This window comes from Lynx rufus, unplaced genomic scaffold, assembly GCF_022079265.1.
Source record: "Lynx rufus isolate CCGP_SWC_20201006 ecotype Redwood Valley unplaced genomic scaffold, mLynRuf1.p SCAF_5, whole genome shotgun sequence".
NCBI lineage: Eukaryota > Metazoa > Chordata > Mammalia > Carnivora > Felidae > Lynx > Lynx rufus.
The window spans coordinates 32,061,658-32,085,018 of NW_025814867.1; the positions used below are offsets into that span (position 1 = coordinate 32,061,658).

General features: G+C 37.2%; 1 protein-coding gene across 1 annotated transcript in view; it reads right to left on the reverse strand.

Annotated features, from left to right (window-relative positions):
- STAG1 (stromal antigen 1) overlaps positions 1-23,361 on the reverse strand; it is a 400,899-nt gene continuing 377,538 nt past the window's right edge. The window contains exons 29-34 of the mRNA XM_047100346.1: positions 10,500-10,705; positions 6,936-7,110; positions 4,717-4,827; positions 4,039-4,153; positions 2,124-2,204; positions 1-2,041 (exon numbers count right to left, since the gene is read on the reverse strand). Coding sequence (XP_046956302.1) covers positions 2,018-2,041; positions 2,124-2,204; positions 4,039-4,153; positions 4,717-4,827; positions 6,936-7,110; positions 10,500-10,705 — 712 coding nt within the window. The 3' untranslated portion in view covers positions 1-2,017. The remainder of the gene's footprint in view (positions 2,042-2,123; positions 2,205-4,038; positions 4,154-4,716; positions 4,828-6,935; positions 7,111-10,499; positions 10,706-23,361) is intronic.

The following is a 23,361-nucleotide window of genomic DNA, read 5'->3' on the forward strand; positions in this document are numbered from 1 at the left end:
TGATTTTGAATAGTTTATTAAAGGAAAGGTGAAGCATCAGTTTCAAATTGTACAAAAGGAAAAAAACCTCATATTGCAAATGTACAATTTACAGAATTACTAGCAAAACCAATCAAGGAGACACTGAAAATACAAAAATTCGATTGACTTCAAACTGAACTGCAAACCCATTTGAGTAGATATTAAGCCTTTTTTTTTTCTTTTTTTTCTTTTTTTTGTTGCATGTAGTCTACAATTCTAAGTCAGCATCTGATTTCCACATGAAACTGTCAAGCAAAGGATCAATCTGTGCATGTGCCAAGGCACCTCCCAGCTTCCTCCCTGGCCAGAACCACAGGCAGGGGTGACGCTGGTGGACGGTCCAGTTATTCCTGCCCCTTCATGTCCAGTGAGGTCCACATTTCTGGAAGAAAGTGAGACCCCAACCCCTCAAACTGGAGCCCAGGAATTACTAAATTAGCAGATAAAATATTTTTGGTGACCAGGTTTTTTTCAGAACTGTACAAATATTGAGAAAAATCTGTTTTGTGTTTACTAAAAGAATGAATAGAATAATCCATTTCCTTTCCCAACAAAAGATAATCAATTATTGGGTGCACAGATTAGTAAAAAAAAAAAAAAAAATCTTTTCATTTTTGGTAAGAAGGGAAAGCCTCATGATTCCATTGCAGCTACTTTAAAAACCAGCCCAGAAACAGCTGTGGATGGATTGGTTTGGAATTGAGGCTTACTTTTAAAAATCAGAAAGAAACTAAGTGGGCTTTTTAAAACAATAGCAGCAAGTCATAAAAGTCTAAGCAGAATGTAACTCTAAACCATTGAAGGCTGTCCTGAAGATTCATAATTTCTTTCCCCAAAATAATTAATATGCACATTTAACACTGAAATGTAGCTGTATTTCAAGGTAAGCTTAGGAACTTCACCCTCTAAGCACAGACTTCTATGCAGCACATACTTCTATAATTGGTAAACTTAATTCACAAAATTAGCGCATAAGGTATTAAGTGCATGGGAAGTAGACACAGTTATGTTACACTTAAAATTACTTTTGAATGGCAAAGAAGTTCTTCATGATTATCTTTTTAAGAAAACGGAAGTTTATGTAACTTGAATTTGGCAGGGCATGAAATAAGTAGTAAAAACAGCAAACTGATAACTTGAGAACCATTTTTGTTTTTCTGAGAATACTTTATTTGCTGGTAGAAGTTGCTAAAAACGCACAGAACAAATACCAATAGAAAATGTACTGTATTTGAATCTCCCTATTCTATATAAAATGAATGGTGCACAGCATCTGTTGGAAAATGGCTGCGTGGACATTTCTTATTTTATGCCCCCTTATAAATAAAAATAAACCTTTTTATTCAAGAGTATATAAAATCTGGGAATCCATATCCACAGAGGGTGTGTGGTTTTTGGCAGAGATGCACTGTCAGAATTTCATCTTAGCTTGTCGATATTCTGCTCCTCCGCATTTCTGTATTCCACAAGGTCAACCAAATCCAGTGAGCTCCAAAACACTCTTCGGCAATTAGGATGAGCTGCTTACTCATAGGTTTAATAAAAATGGTTAGCTTTTAAAACATAAAAAGGCAAAATGTTAAAACGGTTTTTAAATTGTACAACAGGAAAATAAAGTTAAAAATATTTTTTTTTTACTCAATGCTGAGTTTCATAAAACAGGTGTATAACAGTGTTTATCTTGACAGTTGTTTTAAAAATTTAAAATTTTTTCCTCCCTCCAGAAAAACACACACATCTGTATTGGGATAAGTCCAATATTAGGACACAAATGATTTTTCAGGTCAGTCTTTCTGAGGTGACATTCACCAACATTCCCTTGGGTAATTTACATGCTCCTCTTCTGTCACTGCAAAAAGGGATTGACCTCAATCATTTGATTAAAAAACAAATCAGACCACATCAAAAGTGTTTTTTCCCCCATACAAGCTATCACAGTATATAGGCCTCTAGCTCTAAATAATAGAGTTCCAGATTTGTAAATTTTCTTCAGACTTCAGAACATAGGCATTCCAAATCCCTAGAAAAATGAAAAACACAATTAATTTCATGCATACGCAAGACCTAGAAACCATAAATAAAAGTAATAATTTAACATTTACTGAATCGTCTTCTATGATAGCTGCAGAATCAAAGAAATCTGGCCTCAGCTCAGCTCTCTCTCGCCGATTTCTTGATGGGGGCTAGAAAAAGAAGCCAAAATGTTTTCCTGAGATATAGTAAGACAATGAACTGTGATAATAAGCAGCTAATATTTCTGATGGTATCACAGAATAGAGCTACTAAAGATATAATTTTGAAATGAAAAGAATGTGGCTTTTACATGGAGCCCACCTTAAAAAAACAGGATTTCAAATTACAATGAATAAGCTGAACATGTAAATGCATGTAATTTGGGGGCCTACAAACATACAACATGCCTTTGAATCGTAGAATGATTATAAAAATTGATCCCTAAATTCCCCAAAGCAGGTAGACGGAAAGCTACTGATGGGAGGGGAGAGACTGGAGGCATATGATCTCCTTTACATTTCTTAGAAAAATTTTTCATTATGGAACATTCAAAACCTGTAAAGAATGTTACAGGCTAAATTATGTCCCCCCCCCCAGCCCCTGGCAAATTCATATATTGAAGAGGTACCCCCAGTACCTCAGAATGTGACTGTTATTTGGACAGAGGACCTATAGAGAGGCTATTAAGGTAAAATGAGGTCATATGGGTGGATTCTAATTTTTAACAAAATTTATGGGCACCTGGGTGGTTCACTCAGTTAAGCATCTGATTTTGGTTCAGGTCCTGAGTTCACAGTTCGTGGATTCGAGCCCCGCTTTGGGCTCTCTGCTGACCACTCAGAGTCTGGAGCCTGCTTCGGATTCTGTGTCTCTCTCTGCCCCTCCCCTGCTCACACTCTGTCCTCTCTTTCTCAAAAATGAATAAAACAAAAAATTTTTAACTTTTAAGTTTATTTTACTTATTTTGAGAGAGATCATGGGTAGGGAGTCAGAGAGAGGGAGAGAGAATCCTACTCAGGCTCTGCATTGTCAGCACGGAGCCCGATGTGGGGGCTCAAACACACAAACTGTGACATCATGACCTGAGCTGAAATCAAAAGTCGGTTGCTCAACCAACTGAACCCCCCAGGCGCCCCAATTCTAATCTGATTCACATCCTTATAAGGAGACAGAGGAAAGATCACATGAAGATAAAGGGAGAAGATGGCCATTTACAAATCAAGGAAAGAAGCCTGAGAATGAAATAAATCTTGCTGACACCATGATCTCAGACTTCTGGCCTTCAGAGCTGTGAGAAAATTTCTATTGTTTAAGCCACCTAGTCAATGGCATTTGTTATAGCAGCCCTAAATACATAAAGTGGTATGATAAACTACCATGTACTCATCACCTAGCTTCATCAACTGTCAAATCTTTGACCAATCTGTTTCATTGAGTCTCCTCACGGTTTTTTTTCTTTTCTATGTCATTTCATCTATAACTACCTTCAATATGAATCTCTGATGGAAATTAAAAAAAAAAAACATAACCACCATGCATTACTATTCCTGACAAAGTCAATAATTTCTTAATATCACCTACACCTAGTCCATATTCAGGTTTCCTTGCTTCAAAGATGTTTTTTCCACACTGAACAAATATGGTCCATATTCTGTGTTTGGTTGCTGTGCTGGAACACACTCTATATATCATCAGACTCCAAGTTAGTTTAAGAGACCAGATGTACACTATACTGAAAGGCAGATCTAGTGAGAGCCCCTTCTCAAGAAGGTAAGGAACCAGTTTCCATTACTGCCAGAAATTTACAATCTGACTGCTTAGAAAGTAAGCTTGAGAAACACAGCTCATCCAAATGCCCTAATAAGTGTGACATTGGTCCTGCCTGCTGCTATTCTATGTTACCACCTCCACACCTCTCTCCTTGGGCTTCTGCAAACAAGAGCATCATCTTACACCGATGCCTTCACATATTTTAAAAGAAGAAAATGTACTGAGTTTCTTTACCAGATCAATAACCATGGTGTCTTCAAATTCTTCATTCATATCTTCTAACTGGCTCCGGGATGACATCATCACATCTTCAAAGATGGGCTCAGCATCTTCCTCCATTAGGCCCCGACTGATAAGGAAAAACCATTGTCAGAAGATTGTTCAGACTCATAGAATGTGGAGTCCTGGCTCTTATATTAGGTCTTATAATCAATGAAAAGCACATCTTCCAGTTAAAATCCATGGGCTGCACAAACTATGATCCTGAACTATTAAGATAATTAAGGATCATTCATTTGTTTCATTCAAGATTTCATCTCAACTCATCAAAAGGAAGTATAATTTAAATGCAATAACAACAAAAGAAGTTAACATTTATTTAGCTATGTGTCAATTCCCACAAAACTATGTGATTGGTAGTATTATCCCATGTTTACAAATGGAGAATCTGAGGCACAGAGGTTTCAGACTTTGCCCAATGCCACATAGCTGGCAAGTGGCAGCACTAGGATTTAAATGCTGAAAGCTTCAGAAGCCCACACCCTCCATTCCTATTCTACACTGCATAGGAGATCCTGAATTATGATCTTAACTCCTTTTCTAAGACCAAATGTCAAAGGAAACCAGTCATTCCACAAAATGACCAGCATCACATAGTCATTATGTTTTTGCAATACTTGATGTAACACTTACACGGCATGCCTTACTCCAGTTCTCACTTTCATGTAGTTCATTCCTGTTCTGTCCTTCCGATTTAAGTCTTCTAATTTCGGCTGGCCTAACCAAGAGATCTGCATCTGAGGACTAAGGGAATAGGAATACATTATTCATTTATGGCAGAAGATGAATTTCGCTCATCAGTCCCATGCTAAGAAAGCCACCGTTGGCTTGACTAATCCCCGAGTATGGGGAGTTAGCTGGATTTACTTGAGTCAAGGGTGAGACAGACCATTACTGAAGGATCTACCTTTGCAGAAATGGCATTTAGTTGCTCAGAGATGCCTAAGTCTCTAAGAGAAGCTGGCTGTGGCCAGTTGTTAGCTGTAAAGGAAACCAAAGTATGTCACCCCAAAATACTACTTCTGAGATAAAAGTTATTTTGAGCTGAAGGCAATTAAGAAGTGGTAAACACAGAAAAAGCTCCTTTTCTGCTTAAAGGCAGAATTCTTGTTTTATGGGAGACAGACTCTTATCAACTCAGAGATGGTACCAGAGCAATCTGCAAACAAACCTTCCTACTAGTTAAACTAACCCTTACCTTCCTAGTTGAGGAAAATGTAGACTACATAGTCTCAGTTAAACTATTCCTAGTACAAAACCCTTTGTCTTGTCAATTCTTCAGGCCTTCATTCTCTGCTGAAAGCTCCCCTGGACATGTAAAACACTCAATAAAATGTGTATCCTTTTCTGTTGATCTGTCCATTTAATTTTCAGACCCAGTTAGGGGTCCTAAGAGGATTGGATAAAACCTTTCCCTCCCCTACAGGTGCTTAATTTATCAGCTTTGTTCCCCAAATCTCTGCCAAACAAGAGACTGCTTCTGAGACCTCTGTATCCAGCTACTGCCCTGGAACAAGTGTTCCTGCTTGGACAGCCAGTCCCCTAAGGGACAGAAAGGATGCTGGCCTTGTGGGAAGAGCTCTTCAGAGTTGAACAAGGAAAGGTATTAACACATTTTTTTCTCAGTCCTTCTGAAAAAATTTGGAGTCAGGTGCATGCTGGGTCAGATTTTCACCTGTCCTCTATACTTACTGGTACATGGACACTTGTATAAAACATGCCTCCTGGGAATTTTACAGGATGTAAACCTTAATGATTTTTAGTAGATAACATCTGTCACATGAGCAGCTGTCTTTATATCATATAGTGTTACCACCTTGATTAAACCTATAAACAAACCTACAGCAGGGAAAGGAAAGTAGACCACAGAGGGGAGGAATTGACAAGTGGTAAAGTCAGGGAAGTAAGACAGGCTGCTCAAATAAGGAAGAATCCACTAAGAAGCAGGGTGAGAATGCTGGTCATAAGGCAAACTACCCTCTAAGAATGCTGTTACGCAGTGGCTGTCTGACAATGATTATCCTTTTAGCTTTGAAGAAAGGCAGATCCTCTGAGCAAAGAGGCTTTCTGAAAACCCAGGATCTGAAAAATTCTAACATTTCCTCTTTCCATTTCCAACCTGCTAAATTTGTTGATTTTAACTGAGAATTCTCTTTTCCATCAGAGTAAATCACAGTATTTTACCCCAATGAGTAGAAACACAAGAAACTAAAAGAATTACATAGTTGGATAGAAAACAACAAAGAAAAAGTTCTTTTATAGCAAAAGTCGTACCATTATCTTGCCTTTTCCAAAATTTTTGGGGCCATGGTACTAGAAAACATACTAATTACTACTAGCATGGAAAAAGGTAAGACTTTGATTCTCTCTTAGAGAAAAGGCAACTGTTCTCAGAATTTATCAAATATCTTGACAAATACCTTAATCCCTAACAGTTTAAGTTTAAAATATAAACGTGACCAAGACAAAATGCTATTAATGAATGAAAAAGGAATAGTCTATTTGTTCAGACTAGTACAACCTTAGCAGAGACTCTTATAGGCTTTCTTTCCAAGGAAGTAACTTGCATGTCTTCTTTGCAAGTCCCTGAGAAAAAACAGACCTGCCCAATGATAATCTGTAAACTCCAACTGAAATCAGCACTTAGTGATGCACCATGCTTTCAAGGTCTTTGGGCTTTGAGTAACTGATATCCACAACTGTTGGCAGACTTATGTATCTTCTAATACAAATTATTTAGCCTCTGCTTGTGGTTTTTCCTCATGAACTGACCAATAACATGCTTTAAGAAGGTTTTTCTTTTTTTAACAATTAAAGGTTTTATACCAAGAAAATAAATTTTTACTACTTACTTGTGTAAAAAGTCAGGTTCAGAACCATGTTCAGACTCAGGTTCCTGAATCTGTTCTCCCACGGGCCTACTATTCTCCCGCAGTACAGTGGAAGTGAGCTGTGGTGCTGGCAGGGGCCCAGGAGTCTGAATCATGGTGTCAGTCCTGTTTAGCCATGTATTATCCAGACTTTCATCTGTAAAATTCCAGTTAGAGTCACAACATATCATTAGTGGAATGAACTCTGGTAGAAGTTCTAGAACAGACTAGAAGAGCGTGGCTTCTGGGTTAAACTGTCTAGTTTGAATTCCAGTTATACCACTCGCCTGTGTAACTTTCTGTAAGTTACTAAACTTCCAAAACTCCGTTTTCTTATATATTCTTACATTATCCTCTCTTCTGAATCCCTCCATCTATAAGGATTAATTCAACCACAGGAAGGGAATAATGGGGCCAGCCAGAGATCCCTCTAACCTTGCTTTACTCAAGCAATAAAGGGCCTATTTGCTGGGTCTTAGAGGGGCCCCAGGTAGCAGCACTTAAAGTCTGGTGGGCCTTTACTGACAAATCAGCAAACGCCACTGCACAACTGGGATATTGGAGAAATAACTTTTTTCCAGGCAATTCAATATGGGGATGGGTTAAGAGGCTCACTGTTTTCATGCTTCTAAGTTCTACCTCTTTAGGGAAGCCCTCCTCATTCATCCTACCCAGCCTCCACTTCCCATTCTCCTTTAACTTCTAGAGGAAATAGAATCATTCCTACGTACTAAGGATTTAATTATACACTGGCCTGTGTTGGCAGGTCATCTGTCAACTGTATAGGTTATCTCTTTAATTAAAATTAAATTTTGTCAAGGGACCAGGAAGTGTTTCTTCCTTTTTCTGAAGATCATTCATGAAGATCTGAACAGATTAAAGCATTATTTGCATATGTAAACTATAGCCTGATATAATGTTACATAATTATAAAGTTTCTACTACAAACATTCTAAGTTATTTTCCTAATATGGGAAGACTTAAAAGTATTACTGCTATGCTTTCCCTTCTGAAGAATTAAAAAAAAATTTCAATCACAAAGTACACAGTATGAATCTTACTGTTTTTCTTCCTCCATTAAGTCTCAGAGATGTGTGCATGTTAGGTTCTGTATTTGCTATCAAGCATCCCACCTCTCAGTGTTTCAACAATTGTCAGACATATGTATATGTTCTGGATCAGCTTCTCAGTTCCTGAAAATAGTTACCTATTGTCTTGTTAATGTCATTCCAGTGATCTGAAACTCACTATTGAATCTTTTCTTTAATCAGCAAAAAGAGGTTTCATCTTCTTTTATTCATACCACTTTTGTTTCAACATTTAATTCCTAACTTTTATCTTCTGCTGCACTTAAAATTTTGTAAAAATGGTACCATTTAGGTTCTTAACCTGGTAAACCCATGTTTCAGCTCTACTACATACCATATTTTACAGAAAATCTTTCCTGATTCATTAAGAGTTCGATCACTCCCTGTATGTACCCAGAAAATCTTTTTGGCCCATCAGAGCACCTCCCTTGCTGAATTAAAATTGCCTGCTTCTGTCTTCCCATCTGTACTATGAGCCTTTTTTAAAGTAAGTTTCATGCCTAGCACAGAGCCCAAAATGGGGCTTGAACTCATGACCCTGAGATCAACAGTTATATGTTTGACTGAGGTGCCCATGCACCCCTGAGCATTTTTATTAATACTTAATCTCCAGCATTTTGCAGGTCTTTGAAAGGTGCTTGGTAAAGACTTGAATGAATGACTAACTTCAGGAAGAACTCACTCTTCTTGAGGAGATCCTGCTAACCCCTAAGGGTTCCTCAATGAAAACATTTCTTACAAGGCTTTCTCATCTTTATTCCAAACAGATGAAACTGCTGCCTAAGGATTCTGGGCACATGACCTATGTTAGTCGCTTGGTAAATTTCAAACTGACATACAGCAAGTTTTCTTTTTTTCAGTCATTATTTAGAGAGAAGTTTAGGATTCTACACTACAGAGAGGGTTTAGTATTTTCATTCTCTGAACCAAAAGATTTTAAATCCCAAAGACAAAACTTGACACAAAATCTTTAACATTAATTCTGTAAATATTTTTTTCTTTTTTAATTTATATCCAAGTTACTTAGCATATAGTGCAATAATGATTTCAGGAGTAGAATCCAGTGATTCATCCCCTATGTATAACACCCAGTGCTCATCACAACAGGTGTCCTCCTTAATGCCCATCACCCATTTAGCCGATCCCCCACCCACCACACCTCCAGCAACCCTTAGTTTGTTCCCTGTATTTAAGACTCTCTTATGTTTCCCCCCTCCCTGTTTTTGTATTATTTTTGCTTCCCTTTCCCTATGTTCATCTGTTTGTATCTTAAATTCCACATGTGAGTGAAGTCATATGATATTTGTCTTCCTCTAATTTTGCTTAGCATAATACCCTCTTGTTCTATCCATGTTGTTGCAAATGGCAAGATTTCATTCTTTTTGATTGCCAAGTAATAGTCCATTGTGTGTGTGTGTGTGTGTGTGTGTATGCGTGTGTATGTATATGTATATATATATATACACACATACCACATCATCTTTATCCATTCATCAGTCGATGGACATTTGGACTCTTTCTATACTTGGTCTATTGTCGACAGCGCTGCTATAAACATTGGGGTGCATATGCCCCTTTGAAATAGCACACCTATATCCTTTGTATAAATACTTAGTAGTGTAATTGCTGGGCTGTAGGGTAGTTCTATTTTTTTTAATGTTTATTTATTTTTGATAGACAGAGTGTGGGCAGGGGCAGAAGCAGAGAGAGAAGGGGGCAGAGAGAGAGAGGGAGACACAGAATCCGAAGCAGGCTCCAGGCTCTGAGCTGTCAGCACAGAGCCCAACACGGGGCTTGAACTCATGAACCATGAGATCATGACTGGAGTCAAAGTCAAATGTTTAAGTGACTGAGCCACCAGGTGCTCTGAGTTTTCTTAGTTTAAGAGTAATGCTCTAATAAAGCAATTTTTAGTCTTTTTGAATATATGAATAATTACGCATTTTCACATTTTCATGACAATTCAACTCCTTGTTTCCCACAGTCCATGAGGTATGTTATAAAACCAGAGTCAGCTATCATTTTTTAATGCACAAGAATAAATTATATTCCTGGGGTAGAAATCGAAAGTTGTTTTGGTCATGTTCAATTTGCTGCACAGGTCTACCCTTAGCTTATCAGAATCTCTTCTATATTAGGATGAATTTTGATAATTAATAACTACACCTTATTTTTTTTAATGTATTAGAGGGTCTATGATATGGAGATCAATTTTATAAACCTTTGTAACTGTTTTCTCTTTTTCTCTGTACCTATCTTTCTCTGTGTTTCATGCTCTTCTAACTTCTTTCTCCTTGACCCTTTTCTGTTCCACTTTGTTCTAACCTTTGAGTATGTGTCAAATATACAAGGAAATAATATGCTTAACAGTATTACCTTGCTTCAACAGATCTGTCACTTTATTTACCTTTGCAATAGTAAACAAACTACTTGTCTCATAGGTTAAAGGCAGACTTACCTTCTACTCGTTTTTTGTGAAGTGGGGGTCGTCCTTTCTTATTCCTTACTGAGGAGGTTTTGCTGCTGCTACTTCCACTGTTAACAGACATCCTATCATCTTCACCTCCAGTGACTAATGAATTTCTATAGGAGATAAGTGGAAGCCACACATCTTCTCTCCTTTCCATCATCTGCTCCGTAAGGAATTTTTCTAGGTATGAATGACTAGAAACACAACAAAGGAAACAGTGATTTTCATAGAAGCACTTCATGTATCACTTATTTAATTTTTTCATAGACTGAGGCTGTCTCTCTGCAAGTTCTGAAGAATCCCTAAGGGTACATATTACATTGTTAACAGTGGTTACCTTTGGAAAAGAGGGATGAGAATGTAAGGTTTTGCTGCACATATTCCTGGAATGCTTTTATTGTTCCAATTTTAGTACATGTGCTGAAGTGAGCACTGGAATGCTTTTAAATAGGTGAATGTATTACTAAGGCTGTGTGTGTGTGTGTGTGTGTGTGTGTGTGTGTGTGTGTGTGTGTTTAGTCCTTCCTAGGCCAATGTTCAAAAAAATCAGAAGTTTAGCTCAATAGGCTATTGAATTTTTTTTTAAACTGTTTAAACCAGGGCAGGATTTCTATAATGGTGGAGAGAGGAACTAGGCATATCCTCTTCCCAGCAAAACAATTTTTTAACTGGTGAAAATGATAAAAGACAATCATTTAAAGTCTTTAGAAACTGTCCTAAGGGCACATAGCAAATGGAGAAACATTTATTCAAGAAAATTCCTAAATCTCAGTAAAAACAGAGTTTGTTGCATTTGCATCATAACCTGTTCCCCTCCTTTGTCCCCTCTTCTCCACCACTGTCCTGTGCTATGAAGGCATTACTCCAGGAGCTCTACTCTGGGTAGACATGGATAAGAAGACAGGGTTTCCCTCTTTCTTTCACTTCTCATCCGGAGCTGCCCTGGAAGAAACACTATTCTGGACAGCAGCTGGGAGGAAGGAGGCTTCCTTCTTCCCCATCCTCTACTTGTCAAGTAGTGACTCTCTCTTAGGCACAGCAGGCAGAGACCACCTGGAGGGACAAGCTGACAATGAGGGGTTACCCCTGGTCCCCTGCTCACAGAATAGAGGTGTTATTCTGGGAGAAGAGGGATGCTGTCCCACCCCCAGTTCCTGTTCAATGGCATAAAAGTTCTGCCCAGCAACCAAAGAGAGTAGATAAGCCAGAAATTTAAGAGAGAAAACGAGACAAAAGCTAGCCAAGAAGAGCCCTCCTGGAATCACAGACAATCTTGGAAGTTGGGAAGGCTCTGCACATATGCTTGAGCTGCACCTACTCATGGGCAAAAAGAACAGGGAATGAGGGCAGTGTTGAAATCATTCCCCAGGCCCCACACTGACCTATCAACACAGGGAAGAAGCCTCACTGGTACCAGGGGCTTAAGCACAACTGCTAACCAAATACTAGTTGAACAATAAGCTGCTCTGACCCAAGAGCAACTCTTAGAAAGCCAGACTTAAAGATAAAATCATAGCAGACTATTTTCCAGTTCTGCATATAAGGAGTTTCAAAGTTGTCACTGCATTCTAACAAGTAAAAAGCTCAACAGACTAAAAAATCAGCAACTTCCTGGATCCATAAGAGAGGAAAATAGCTGTCCCCAAGATTGGGAGATATATGTGAATACAGGAGGCAACAGCTTATTGGAACAAACTCACTAGTGGAAACTAACTTGAGAACCAGTGCTGGAGTAGGAAAACCTGAGCTGTAATTCACAAACTGGGGGTGCCTGGGTGGCTCAGTCCGTTAAGCATCTAACTTCGGCTCAGGTCATGATATCACTGCTCTGAGTTTGAGTGCCCCATCAGGCTCTGTGCTTGATAGCTCAGGGCCTGGAGCCTGCTTCAGATTCTGTGTCTCCCTCTCTCTCTGCCCCTCCCCCATTCATGTTCTGTCTCTTCTTCAAAAACAAACAAACATTAAAAAATTTTTAATTCACAAATTGTTGGAGGTTCACTGTGGACAAGTCTGAGAGTTCAAAATTCCAGGAGGACCCAGTCCAGGGTCCAGTCCAGGGGGACCTCCCCATAATATGAGATTTACCTCCAGAAGTTCAACCAGGTTTCCACAGTAAACATTAGAGCAAACTCCTCTGTGCTTCCAGCAGGGGAGAGGAAAAGGATATCATTTTGAAATCTGCCAGAGTATATTGTTTTTAACAAAGCCTCTCCTCAGGGGAAACTGGTAAAGCAGAGCACAACTTACTGGGATATTAGTGGATGTTAACCAATCTGGGGGAAGGGAAATACCAACTCCAGCCCACTCCACCCATTATGTCCCAACTATGGGTTAAGAAAAAAGTGAGAAATACTTGAGGAGTTCACAGTCCAGAGGCACAGGCTCACTAAGACACAAACCTATAATCTGAGATTATAGATTGCTTCCCCTCCTCCCATACCTCATTACCATATTACTAAAGGTATATTTATAGCAGTTCCTTCTACCCAGTACATCACGTCTGCTAATCAAGAAAAATTATAAGGCATACCAAAAGGCAAAATTACGATTCAAAGGACAGAGCAAACATCAGAATCAGACATGGTAGAAATATGAGAATTATCAGACTGGCAATTTAAAACAACTATGATCAATATGCTAAGGGCTCTAATGGGAAAAGTAGACAGCATGCAAGAACAGATGAGCAACAAAAGCAGACAGATGGAAATCCTAAGAACCAAAAGAAATGCTAGAGATAAAAACTGTAAAAGAAACAAAGAATGCCTCTGATCGGTTTATCAGTAGACTGGACACAGCTGAGGGAAAAGCCTCTGCTCTAGGGGACACAACAACATAATCTTTGAAAACTGAAAGCAAAGAGAATGATGATGGAGGAAAATAGAATATCCAACTATAATACAACTACAAAAGGTGTTAACATATTGAGAATGTCAAGGGAAAGCAAGAAAAGAACAACAGCAACAATAATTGAAAACAGAAATGGCAGGGGTGCCTGGGTGGCTCAGTCTGTTAAGTCATCCAGCTTCGGCTCAGGTCATGATTTCATAGTTTATGAGTTCGAGCCCTGTGCTGGGCTCCTTACTGACAGCTCAGAACCTGGAGTCTGCTTTGGATTCTATGTCTCCTTCTCTCTCTGCCTCTCCCCCGTTCATGCTCTCTCCTTCAAAAATAAACATTAGACAAAAATTAAAAAAACAAACAAACCCCGAAATGGCAGAGAATTTTCCCAAATTAATGTCAGATACCAAGCCACAGATCCAGGAAACTCAAGAGAATACCAAGCAGGATAAAATGACAGAAGAACTATATCTAAGCATACTGTTTTCAAACTATAGAAAATCCAAGGCAAAGGAAAAATCCTGACAGAAGCCAGAGGAAAAAAAATGCTTCATACACAGGGGAATAATGATATGAATTATACCTAACTTCTCAGAAACCATGCAAGCAAGAAAAGAGTGGAGTAAAGTGTTAAGAGAAAAACCCCACCAAACTAAAATTCTGTGCCCTACAAAACTCTCCTTCAAAGTGAAGGAAAAATTAAGACTTTCTCAGGCAAATAAAAATTGAGAGAAGTTGTTGCCAGTAGACCTGCTTTCCAAAATTTGTTAAAATAAGTGCGTTAGAGTGAAGGAAAGTAATATAGGTCACAGACATGAATCTATATAAAGGAAGAACAATGAAGAAGGAATAAGTGAAGGTAAAATAAAAACTTAAAAATTTAAAAAATATTTATTTATTTTTGTGACAGAGAGACAGAGAGAGAGGGAGCGAGCATGCAGGGAGGGACAGAGAGAGAGGGAGACACAGAATCTGAAAAAAGGCTCCAGGCTTTGAGCTGTCAGCACATAGCCCGGCGCGGGGGTTAAATTCATGACCCATGAGATTGTGACCTGAGCCGAAGTCTGAGGCTTAACTGAGCCACCCAGGCACCCCTAAAATAAAAACTTTTATTTTTCTTAACTGATCTAACAAAGGAAATTTTTGTTCAAAATAACACCAACAATGTATTTGATTATGTATGCTTATGTATATATCACGTATATGCATAGATATATATGATTACATATGCTTATATATTAAATGAAAAGAATGACAGCAATGATACAAGGGAGAGGAGGGAGAAATTAGGATTATTTTGTTATTATAAGGTACTCATACTACTCATGAAGTGATAGAGTACTATTTAAAAGTGGATTTGGATTAATTGTAAATGCACATTGCAAATTTTAGGGCAACCACTTAAAAAAAAGTATCAATATGCTAAGAAAGTAGAACAAATGGTATCATAAAATGCTTAATTAAAACTTTTTACAAACAGCAGAAAAAGAGTGGAAGACAAAAAATAAGAGCAACAAACAGAAATAGTAAGGAATATGGTAGTTATTAATCCAACTGTATTAATAATCAATCTGAACATCAATGGTATAAAAGTGCACCAAGTAAAAGATTGCCAGAGTGGATCAAAAAACATGACCTAAGTATAGGCTGTCTACAAGAAATCCACTTTAAATGTAAAGACATATAAAATAAAAGTAAGTAAATGGATGGAAAAAGTTATACCATGCAAACACTAATCAAAAGAAACCAAGAGTAGTTATATTAATTTCAGAGCAGACTTCAAAGTACAGAAAGTTATCAGGGATAAAGAAGGGTATTACATAATGATAAAGGAGTCAGTTCTTCAAAAAAGGTAATAATTCTTACCACGTATGTGCCTTAAAACAGAGCATCAAACTATGTGAGGCAAAACTAATTGTAAAGAGAAACTGCAATTAGAAATACATGAATCCACTATCACAGTTGGAGACTTAATCCTCTATCAGAAATGGACAGATTCAGTAGCCAGAAAAATCAGTAAGGACATAGTAGAAATCAAATACACCATCAGTCAAGTGGATATAATTAACATCTACAGACTAATCCCATCCAAAAGCAGAATACGTATTTTTTTCAAATTCACCTGTAACATTCACCAAGAGATCACATTTTAGGTCATGAAACACATCTTTTTTTTTTTTTTTTAATGTTTTTATTTATTTATTTTGCAAGCGAGGGAAGGAGGGAGAGAAAGCGAGCCCATGCACTCAAGCAGGGGAGGGGCAGAGAGAGAATCCCGAGAAGGCTCTGAGGTGTCAGTGCAGAACCCAATGCAGGGTTTTGATCTCAGGAACTGTTATATCATGACTTGAGCCGAAATCAAGAGTTGGACGCTCAACAAACTGAGCCACCAAGGCACCCCAGTCACAAAACACATCTTAACAAATTTAAAAGAACAGAAATCATACAATGTCTGCTCTTAGATCACAATGGAATTAAACTAGAAATCAGTATCAGAAAGATACATGGAGATTAAAGAATATACTTTAACACATGATACAAAGAAGAAATCCCAAGGGAAATTTTAAATGAAAATGAAAGAAGATGTTCTTCATGAAAGAACACATGATACAAAGAAGAAATCCCAAGGGAAATTTTAAATGAAATGAAAATAATAGCACTTCAAAATTTGTGTAATGCAGTGAAAGCAATGGTTAGAGGGAAATTACAGCACTGAATGCACATATCAGAAAAGAAAAATCCAAAATCAATAATCTAGAAGCTTCTACCATAGAAAACTAGAAAACGATGGCCAAATTGAATCCAAAGTGAAAGAAAAGAAACACTAAAAATTAGAGTAGAAATCAATGAAATTAAAAACATAAAGCAATACATAATATCAGCGAAATCAAAAGCTGGTTCTTTGAAAAGATCAATAAAATTGATTAGTCAGCCAAAAAGAGTTGGGGGGAAGAGAAGCTACAAATTATTAATACCAGAAATTAAAGAGAAAACATCATTACAGATCCTATGGACATTAACAGGAGAATAAAGGAATACTATAAACAAATCTGTGCCTGCATATTTGATAATCCAGATGAAACAGACTAATTCCTTGAAACACACAACTTGCCAATTTCACACAAGAAGAAATGGACAATCTGAAAAGGCCTATATCTATTAAATAAATTGATTCAATAACTAGTAACTTTCCAAAGCAGGAAGCACCAAGCTCAAATGAGTTAACTGGTGATTCTACCAAATGTTTAAGGAATAAACCTACCAATTCTCTACAGTCTCTTTCGGATGACAAAAGCAGAAGCAGTACTTTCTACCTCATTCTACGAGGCCAGCATTATCCTAATACCAAAATCAGACAAAGATATTACAAGAAAACTACAGACTAATATCTTCATGAATATAAAGCAAAAATCCTCATCAAAATATGAGTAAACTGAATCCAACACTGTACTGAAAAATAAATATATACACTATGATCAAGTGGGATGTAACCCAGGTATGCAAAGCTGGTTCAACACTTGAAAATCAATTAATATATTCCATCACATCAACAGGCTAAAGAAGAAAAATCAGTATCTTATCAATAAATATAGAAAAATAATTTGACAAAACCCAACAGCAATCCTTGATAAAAACTCTCACTAAATCAGGAATAAAAGGGGATTTTCTCAATTTGATAAATACAATCTACAAAAAACCGTATAGCTAACATGCTTAATGGTGAAAAACTTGAAGATTTCCCAGTAAATCAGGTATAAGACAAGAATGTCCCTGCTCACCAATCCTTTTCAACACTGTACTGGAAATTCTAGTTAATTCAATAAGACAAAAAAGGAAATATAAAGTATACAGAGTAGAAAGGAAGAAATCAGTTATTATTTGCAGATGACACGATTGTCTATGTACAAAATCCTAAAGAACTGACAGAAAATCCCTCCTGGAACTAATATGCAATTGCAGCAAGGTTGCAGGATACAAAGTTACAAGTGGAATTTGAAATTAAAAACATAATGCCATTTACATCTGCACCCCTGAAAATGAATTAAGATATAAATCTAACAAAAAATATACAATACCTATATGAGGAAAACTACAAAACTGATGAAATGAAAGAACTAAATATATGGAGACACGTTCCATGTTCATGCCTACAAAGACAAAGTACTAAGTTCTTTCTAACTTGATCTATATAGTCCATGCAGTTCCAACCAAAATCTCAGCAAGTTATTTTGTGGATATTGACAAGTGGATTCTAAGTTTTATATCGAGAGGCAAAAGACCCAGGATAGCCAGTACAGATGGAGAACAACTAAGTTCGAAGACTGACACGATACAATTGTAAAACTTACTATAAAGCTACAGTAAAATCATTTTGCAAAATATAAGTATACCATCATCACACTGTATACCTTAAACTTATACAAGGCTATATGTCAAATTTATCTCAATAAGGCTGGAAAAATGAGAAAAAATATCTATAGTAACTAAGATAGTGTGGTACTGGCCAATGAATAGACATATAGATCAAAGGAACAGAAAAGAGAACCCAGAAACAGGCCCACATAAATATAATCAACTGATCTTTGTGACAAAGGAGCAAAGGTAATAAAATGGAGTAAAAGCAGTCTCTTCAATAAATGAACAACTGGATGTGCAAAGCAAATAAATGAGTTGAGACACAGAGCTTACGTTGCTCACAAAACCAACTCAAAATGGATTATAAACCATTTTGTAAATGTAAAATTTATAAATGTAAAATGTAAGACTATAAAACTCCTACAAAATAATATAGGAGAAAACCTAGATAACCCAGGGTATGGCAATGACTTTTTACAACACCAAAGGCAGGGTCTCTGGAATAATAATTGATAAGGCAGAGTTAATTAAAATTAAAAACTTCTGTTCTGCAAAAGACACTGTCTAGAGAAAGAGAAGACAACCACAGACTGGGAGAAAATATTTGCAAAATACGTATCTGATAAAGGAATTGCTATCTAACATATAGAAACAACTCTTAAAACTCAACAATAAGAAAACAAACAACCTAATTTAAAAATGGGCTACACATCTGAACAGATACCTCACCAAAGAAAATATACAGATGGCAAATTAAGCACATTAAAAGTTGCTCCACATCATATGTCATCAAGGAAATGCAAAATTAAAATAAGACACAACTAGGGGCACCTGGGTGGTTCAGTGGGTCAAGCGTCTGACTTCAGCTTAGGTCATGATCTCAGTTTGTGAGGTCAAGCCCCGTGTCGGGCTCTGTGCTGACTGCTTGGAGCCTGGAGCCAGCTTCTGATTCTGCATCTCCCTCTCTCTCTGCCCCTCCACCACTCACGCTCTGTCTCTCTCAAAAATAAACATTAAAAAAATTTTTTTTTAAAAATAAGACACCTATTAGAATGGCCAAAATCTGAAACAATGACAACACCGAATCCTGGTGAGGATGTGGAACAAAAGAAACTCTCATACATTGCTGATAGGAATAGAAAATGGTACAGCAACTTTGGAAGATAGTTTTGCAGTTTCTTATAAAACTAAACACACTCTAACCATGTGATCCAGCAATCACAAGCCTTAGTATTTACCCAAAAGACTTAAAAATTTAAGTCCTTACAATTACCTACACAGGGATGTTTATATCAGTTTCATTCATAATTGCAAAAATTTGGAAGAAACCAAGATGTCCTTCAGTAGGTAAATGGCTAAATCAATTGTGGTATTTCTAGACAATGGTATAATTCTCAACATGAAAAAGAAATGACCTTATCAAGCCATGAAAGGACATGGAGGAACTTTACATGCATATTACACTAAGTGAAAGAAGCTTATGTGAAAAGGCTACATACTTTGTGATTCCAACCATATAACATTCTGGAAAAGGCAAAACTATGGAAACAGTAAAATCATCAGTGGTTGCTAGGGTTTGGGGGATGAGAGGAAAGATGAACAAGCACAGCACAGAGGATTTTTAGGGAAGTGAATAAAATACTCTGTATGATTCCATAATGATGGATGCATGTCATTATACTTTTGTCTAAACCCACAGAATGTACATCAAGAATGAACTATAATGTAACCAATCATGAACTTTGGTGATTATGATATGTCAAGGTAGGTTTATCAATTATAACAAGTGTATCATCTTGGTGGTAGATGCTGATAATGGGGAGACTATGCATGTGTAAGGGCAGAGTGATACATGGGAATTCTCCTTCCCTTCCCCTCAATTTTGCTGTGAACCTAAAACTTCTCTAAAAATTAAGCTAAATCAAATCAAATCAAATCAAATAGTTCTCTGTTAGTTTGGAAGACTGCACATACCCAAGGCTGCCCCTTCTCAGGAGCAATGAGAGAGGGAACTTCCAAGCTGCTAGTCTTCTGGCTGACTGTGGAGCAAAGTAACACCCCTGAATTGTGACAGCAGTCTTCAAGCGACACACACAACAAAGAGTAAAAAGTAAAAATCTAAATGGCCAAGGAGGTTTAAGCACAACCTTTGATTAATGAGTCTAATGCTGACATAGGCTTGACTCCTAGGAATTCAAGCCAAATGATAAAAAACAAACAAACAAACAAACAAACAAAAAAAAAAACCAAGGGGAAAAATCTGAGTAGGGATAGCAGAGGCTGCACACTGTAAGAGAAATAGACTTCATAGTTTGTTCATCCAAATCTCTTAACAAATGACCAAGCAAACAACATCAATCTCTAGGGGTGCAGTGAATTGGTATGAAGTGTACCTAAATTATTTCACAACGTATCATGTATGCAACATATTATCTAAATTGTTCAGTTTTAAACAAAAAATTATGAGACATGCAAAGTAATAGGGAAATATGACCTACATGCAGCAGTAAAAAAGTGAGCAATAAAAACAGTGGCCCATAAAGATTGCAAAGCAATATTTTAAATATGTTCAAAGAACTAAAAAAATATATACATAAGGAATGAAAAATATGTCACTATCTCATTAAATAGAGAATAAGAAGAATAAAAAGAAATGATAAAAAGAGAACAAATGGAAATTTTGCAGTTGCAAATTACAATAACAAATTAAGAATTCTCTATAGGAGCTCAACAGATTTTAACTGGCAGAATAAATAGTTGGTAATCTTGAATATACATCAGTAGAAATTATGTATTCTGAAGAGCAGAAAGAATAAAGAAAAATGAACAGAGCCTCAGAAATGTGTGATACCATTAAGTGCACTGATAGGTGTAGTGGAAATACCAGGAGAAGAAAGGAGTAGAAATGCATTTAAAGATATAATAGGAAAAAAAAAAAAAGATATAGTAGTTAATACTTCCAAATTTGGTGAAAAACATTAATCTACACATTATCAAAGCTCAACAAAGTCCAAGCAAGATAAATTCAAAAAGACCCACACCCCGATGCATCATAGGCAAAATGCTAAAAGCTAACACTAAAGGAAAACTCTTGAAAGAAGAGCAAGTAACTCATGATTTCTCATCAGATGCAATGGAGGCCAGAAGTCAGTGGGATAGTATCATCAATGTACTGAAAGTAACACACTATCAAATCAGAATATTTTATCTAGCAAAACTATATTTTAAAGCTAAAGATAAAATAAAGACACTCCCAGATGGAATAAAAATAGAGAATTTGTTGCTGGCTGACCTGACTTAAAAGAAACAATAAAAGATGTTCTTCAGGCTGAAAGCAAATGATGCCAGAGAATACACATGAAAAAACAAAGAGAGCTAAAAGGTAATTATTAAGTAGTTACGAAGGCCAATATAATTGCATATTTATTCTTTTCACTAATTTAAACAAGAATTGTATAAAATAATATGTATCACTGTATTGTTGAGCCAATAACATAGAAATGTAATATATTTGGTAATAAATACAAAAGAAATAGGTGGGAGCAAAGATATATTAGTGTAAGGAAATGATGCCAGATGGTATATCAAATCCACAGAAAGAAATGAGGAGAACCAGAAAGGGCAAATGAGATTAATAATATAACAGGCCCCTGGGTGGCTCAGTCAGTTAAGTGTCCAACTTCAAGTCAGGTCACAATCTCATGGTTTGTGAGTTTGAGCCCACACCGGGCTCTGCTGTCAGAGCAGAGCCCACCTCGGATCCTCTGTCCCACTCTGTCTCTGCCCTGCCCCCACTCACACTCTCTCTCAAAAATAAATAAACATTAAAAAAAAGGTTACTATAACAAACTCTATAATAAATGTATACTTGGCTCCATTTCTTCTCTCAGTGTATTTAAAAGACATACAATTATATCAAATATAATTATAATGATGTATTGTTGGGTGTGTAACATATTTAGATGCAGTATGTGTAACAATAATGACACAAAAAAGAATAGAAATGGAGCTATATAGGGGCGCCTGGGTAGCTCAGTCAGTTAAGCATCCGACTTCAGCTCAGGTCACGATCTCACGGTTCATGGGTTCGAGCCCCGCGTTGGGCTCTGTGCTGACAGCTCAGAAGAGCCTGGAGCCTGCTTCGGATTCTGTGTCTCTCTCTCTGTCCCTACCCTACTCATGCTCTGTCTCTCTCTCTTTCAAAAAAATAAACATTAAAAAAAGAAAAGAAAAGCTATATAGAAGTAAAGTTTTTATATTTCCCTAGAATAAATTTGAAGAAATTTTGATAAGATGTATATTTTAAGGCCTACAAAAACCCACTAAGGACATAACTAAAAAAGTACAATTAAGTAATTTTGAAGTAAGAGACACCTGGGTGTCTCAGTCAGTTGGGTGTCCAACATGATTTCATGGCTTGTGAGTTCAAGCCCTGCATTGGGCTCTGTGCTGACAGCTCAGAGTCTGCTTCAGATTCTGTCTCCTCCATCTCTCTCTGCTCCTCCCCTGCTCACACTCACTCACTCTCTCTCTCAAATATAGATAAACATTAAAACGAAAAAAATTTAAATAATTTTGAAGTAAAATGTTACACTAGAAAATATCCACTTAATATAAAAGAAGTCATGGCCAACTAATCTTTGACAAAGCAGGAAAGAATATCCAGTGGAATAAAGACAGTCTCTTCAACAAGTAGTGCTGGGAAACCTGGACAGCGACATGCAGAAGAATGAACCTAGACCACTTTCTTACACCATACACAAAACTAAACTCAAAATGCGTGAAAGACCTAAATGTAAGACAGGAAGCCATCAAAATCCTAGAGGAGAAAGCAGGCAAAGACCTCTTTGACCTTGGCCGCAGCAACTTCTTACTCAACACGTCTCTGGAGGCAAGGTAAACAAAAGCAAAATTGAACTATTGGGACCTCATCAAAATAAAAAGCTTCTGCACAGCCAAGACAACAACGAGCAAAACTAAAAGGAAACCGACAGAATGGGAGAAGATATTTGCAAATGACGTATCAGATAAAGGGTAGTATCCAAATCTATAAAGAACTTCTCAAACTCATCACCCAAAAAAAAGATAATCCAGTGAAAAAATTGGCAAAAGACATGAATAGACACTTCTCCAAGGAAGACATCCAGATGGCCAACCAACACATGAAAAAATGCTCAACATCACTCATCATCAGGGAAATACAAATCAAAACCACAATGAGATACCACCTCACATCTGTCAGAACAGTTAACATTAACAACTCAGGCAACCACCGATGTTGGCAAGGATGCAGAGGAAGAGGATCTCTTTCGCATTGCTGGTGGGAATGCAAACTGGTGCAGCCACTGTGGAAAACAGTATGGAGGCTCCTCAAAAAATTAAAAATAGAACTACCCTATGATCCAGCAATTGCACTACTAGGTATTTATCCAAAGTATACAGGTGTGCTGTTTCGAAGGGGCACATGCACCCCAGTGTTTACAGCAGCACTATCAACAATAGCCAAAGTATGGAAAGAGCCCAAATGTCCATCGATGGATGAATGGATAAAAAAGATGTGGTATATATATACAATGGAGTATTACTTAGCAATCAAAAATAATGAAATCTTGTCATTTGCAACAACGTGGATGGAACAAGAGGGTATTACCCTATG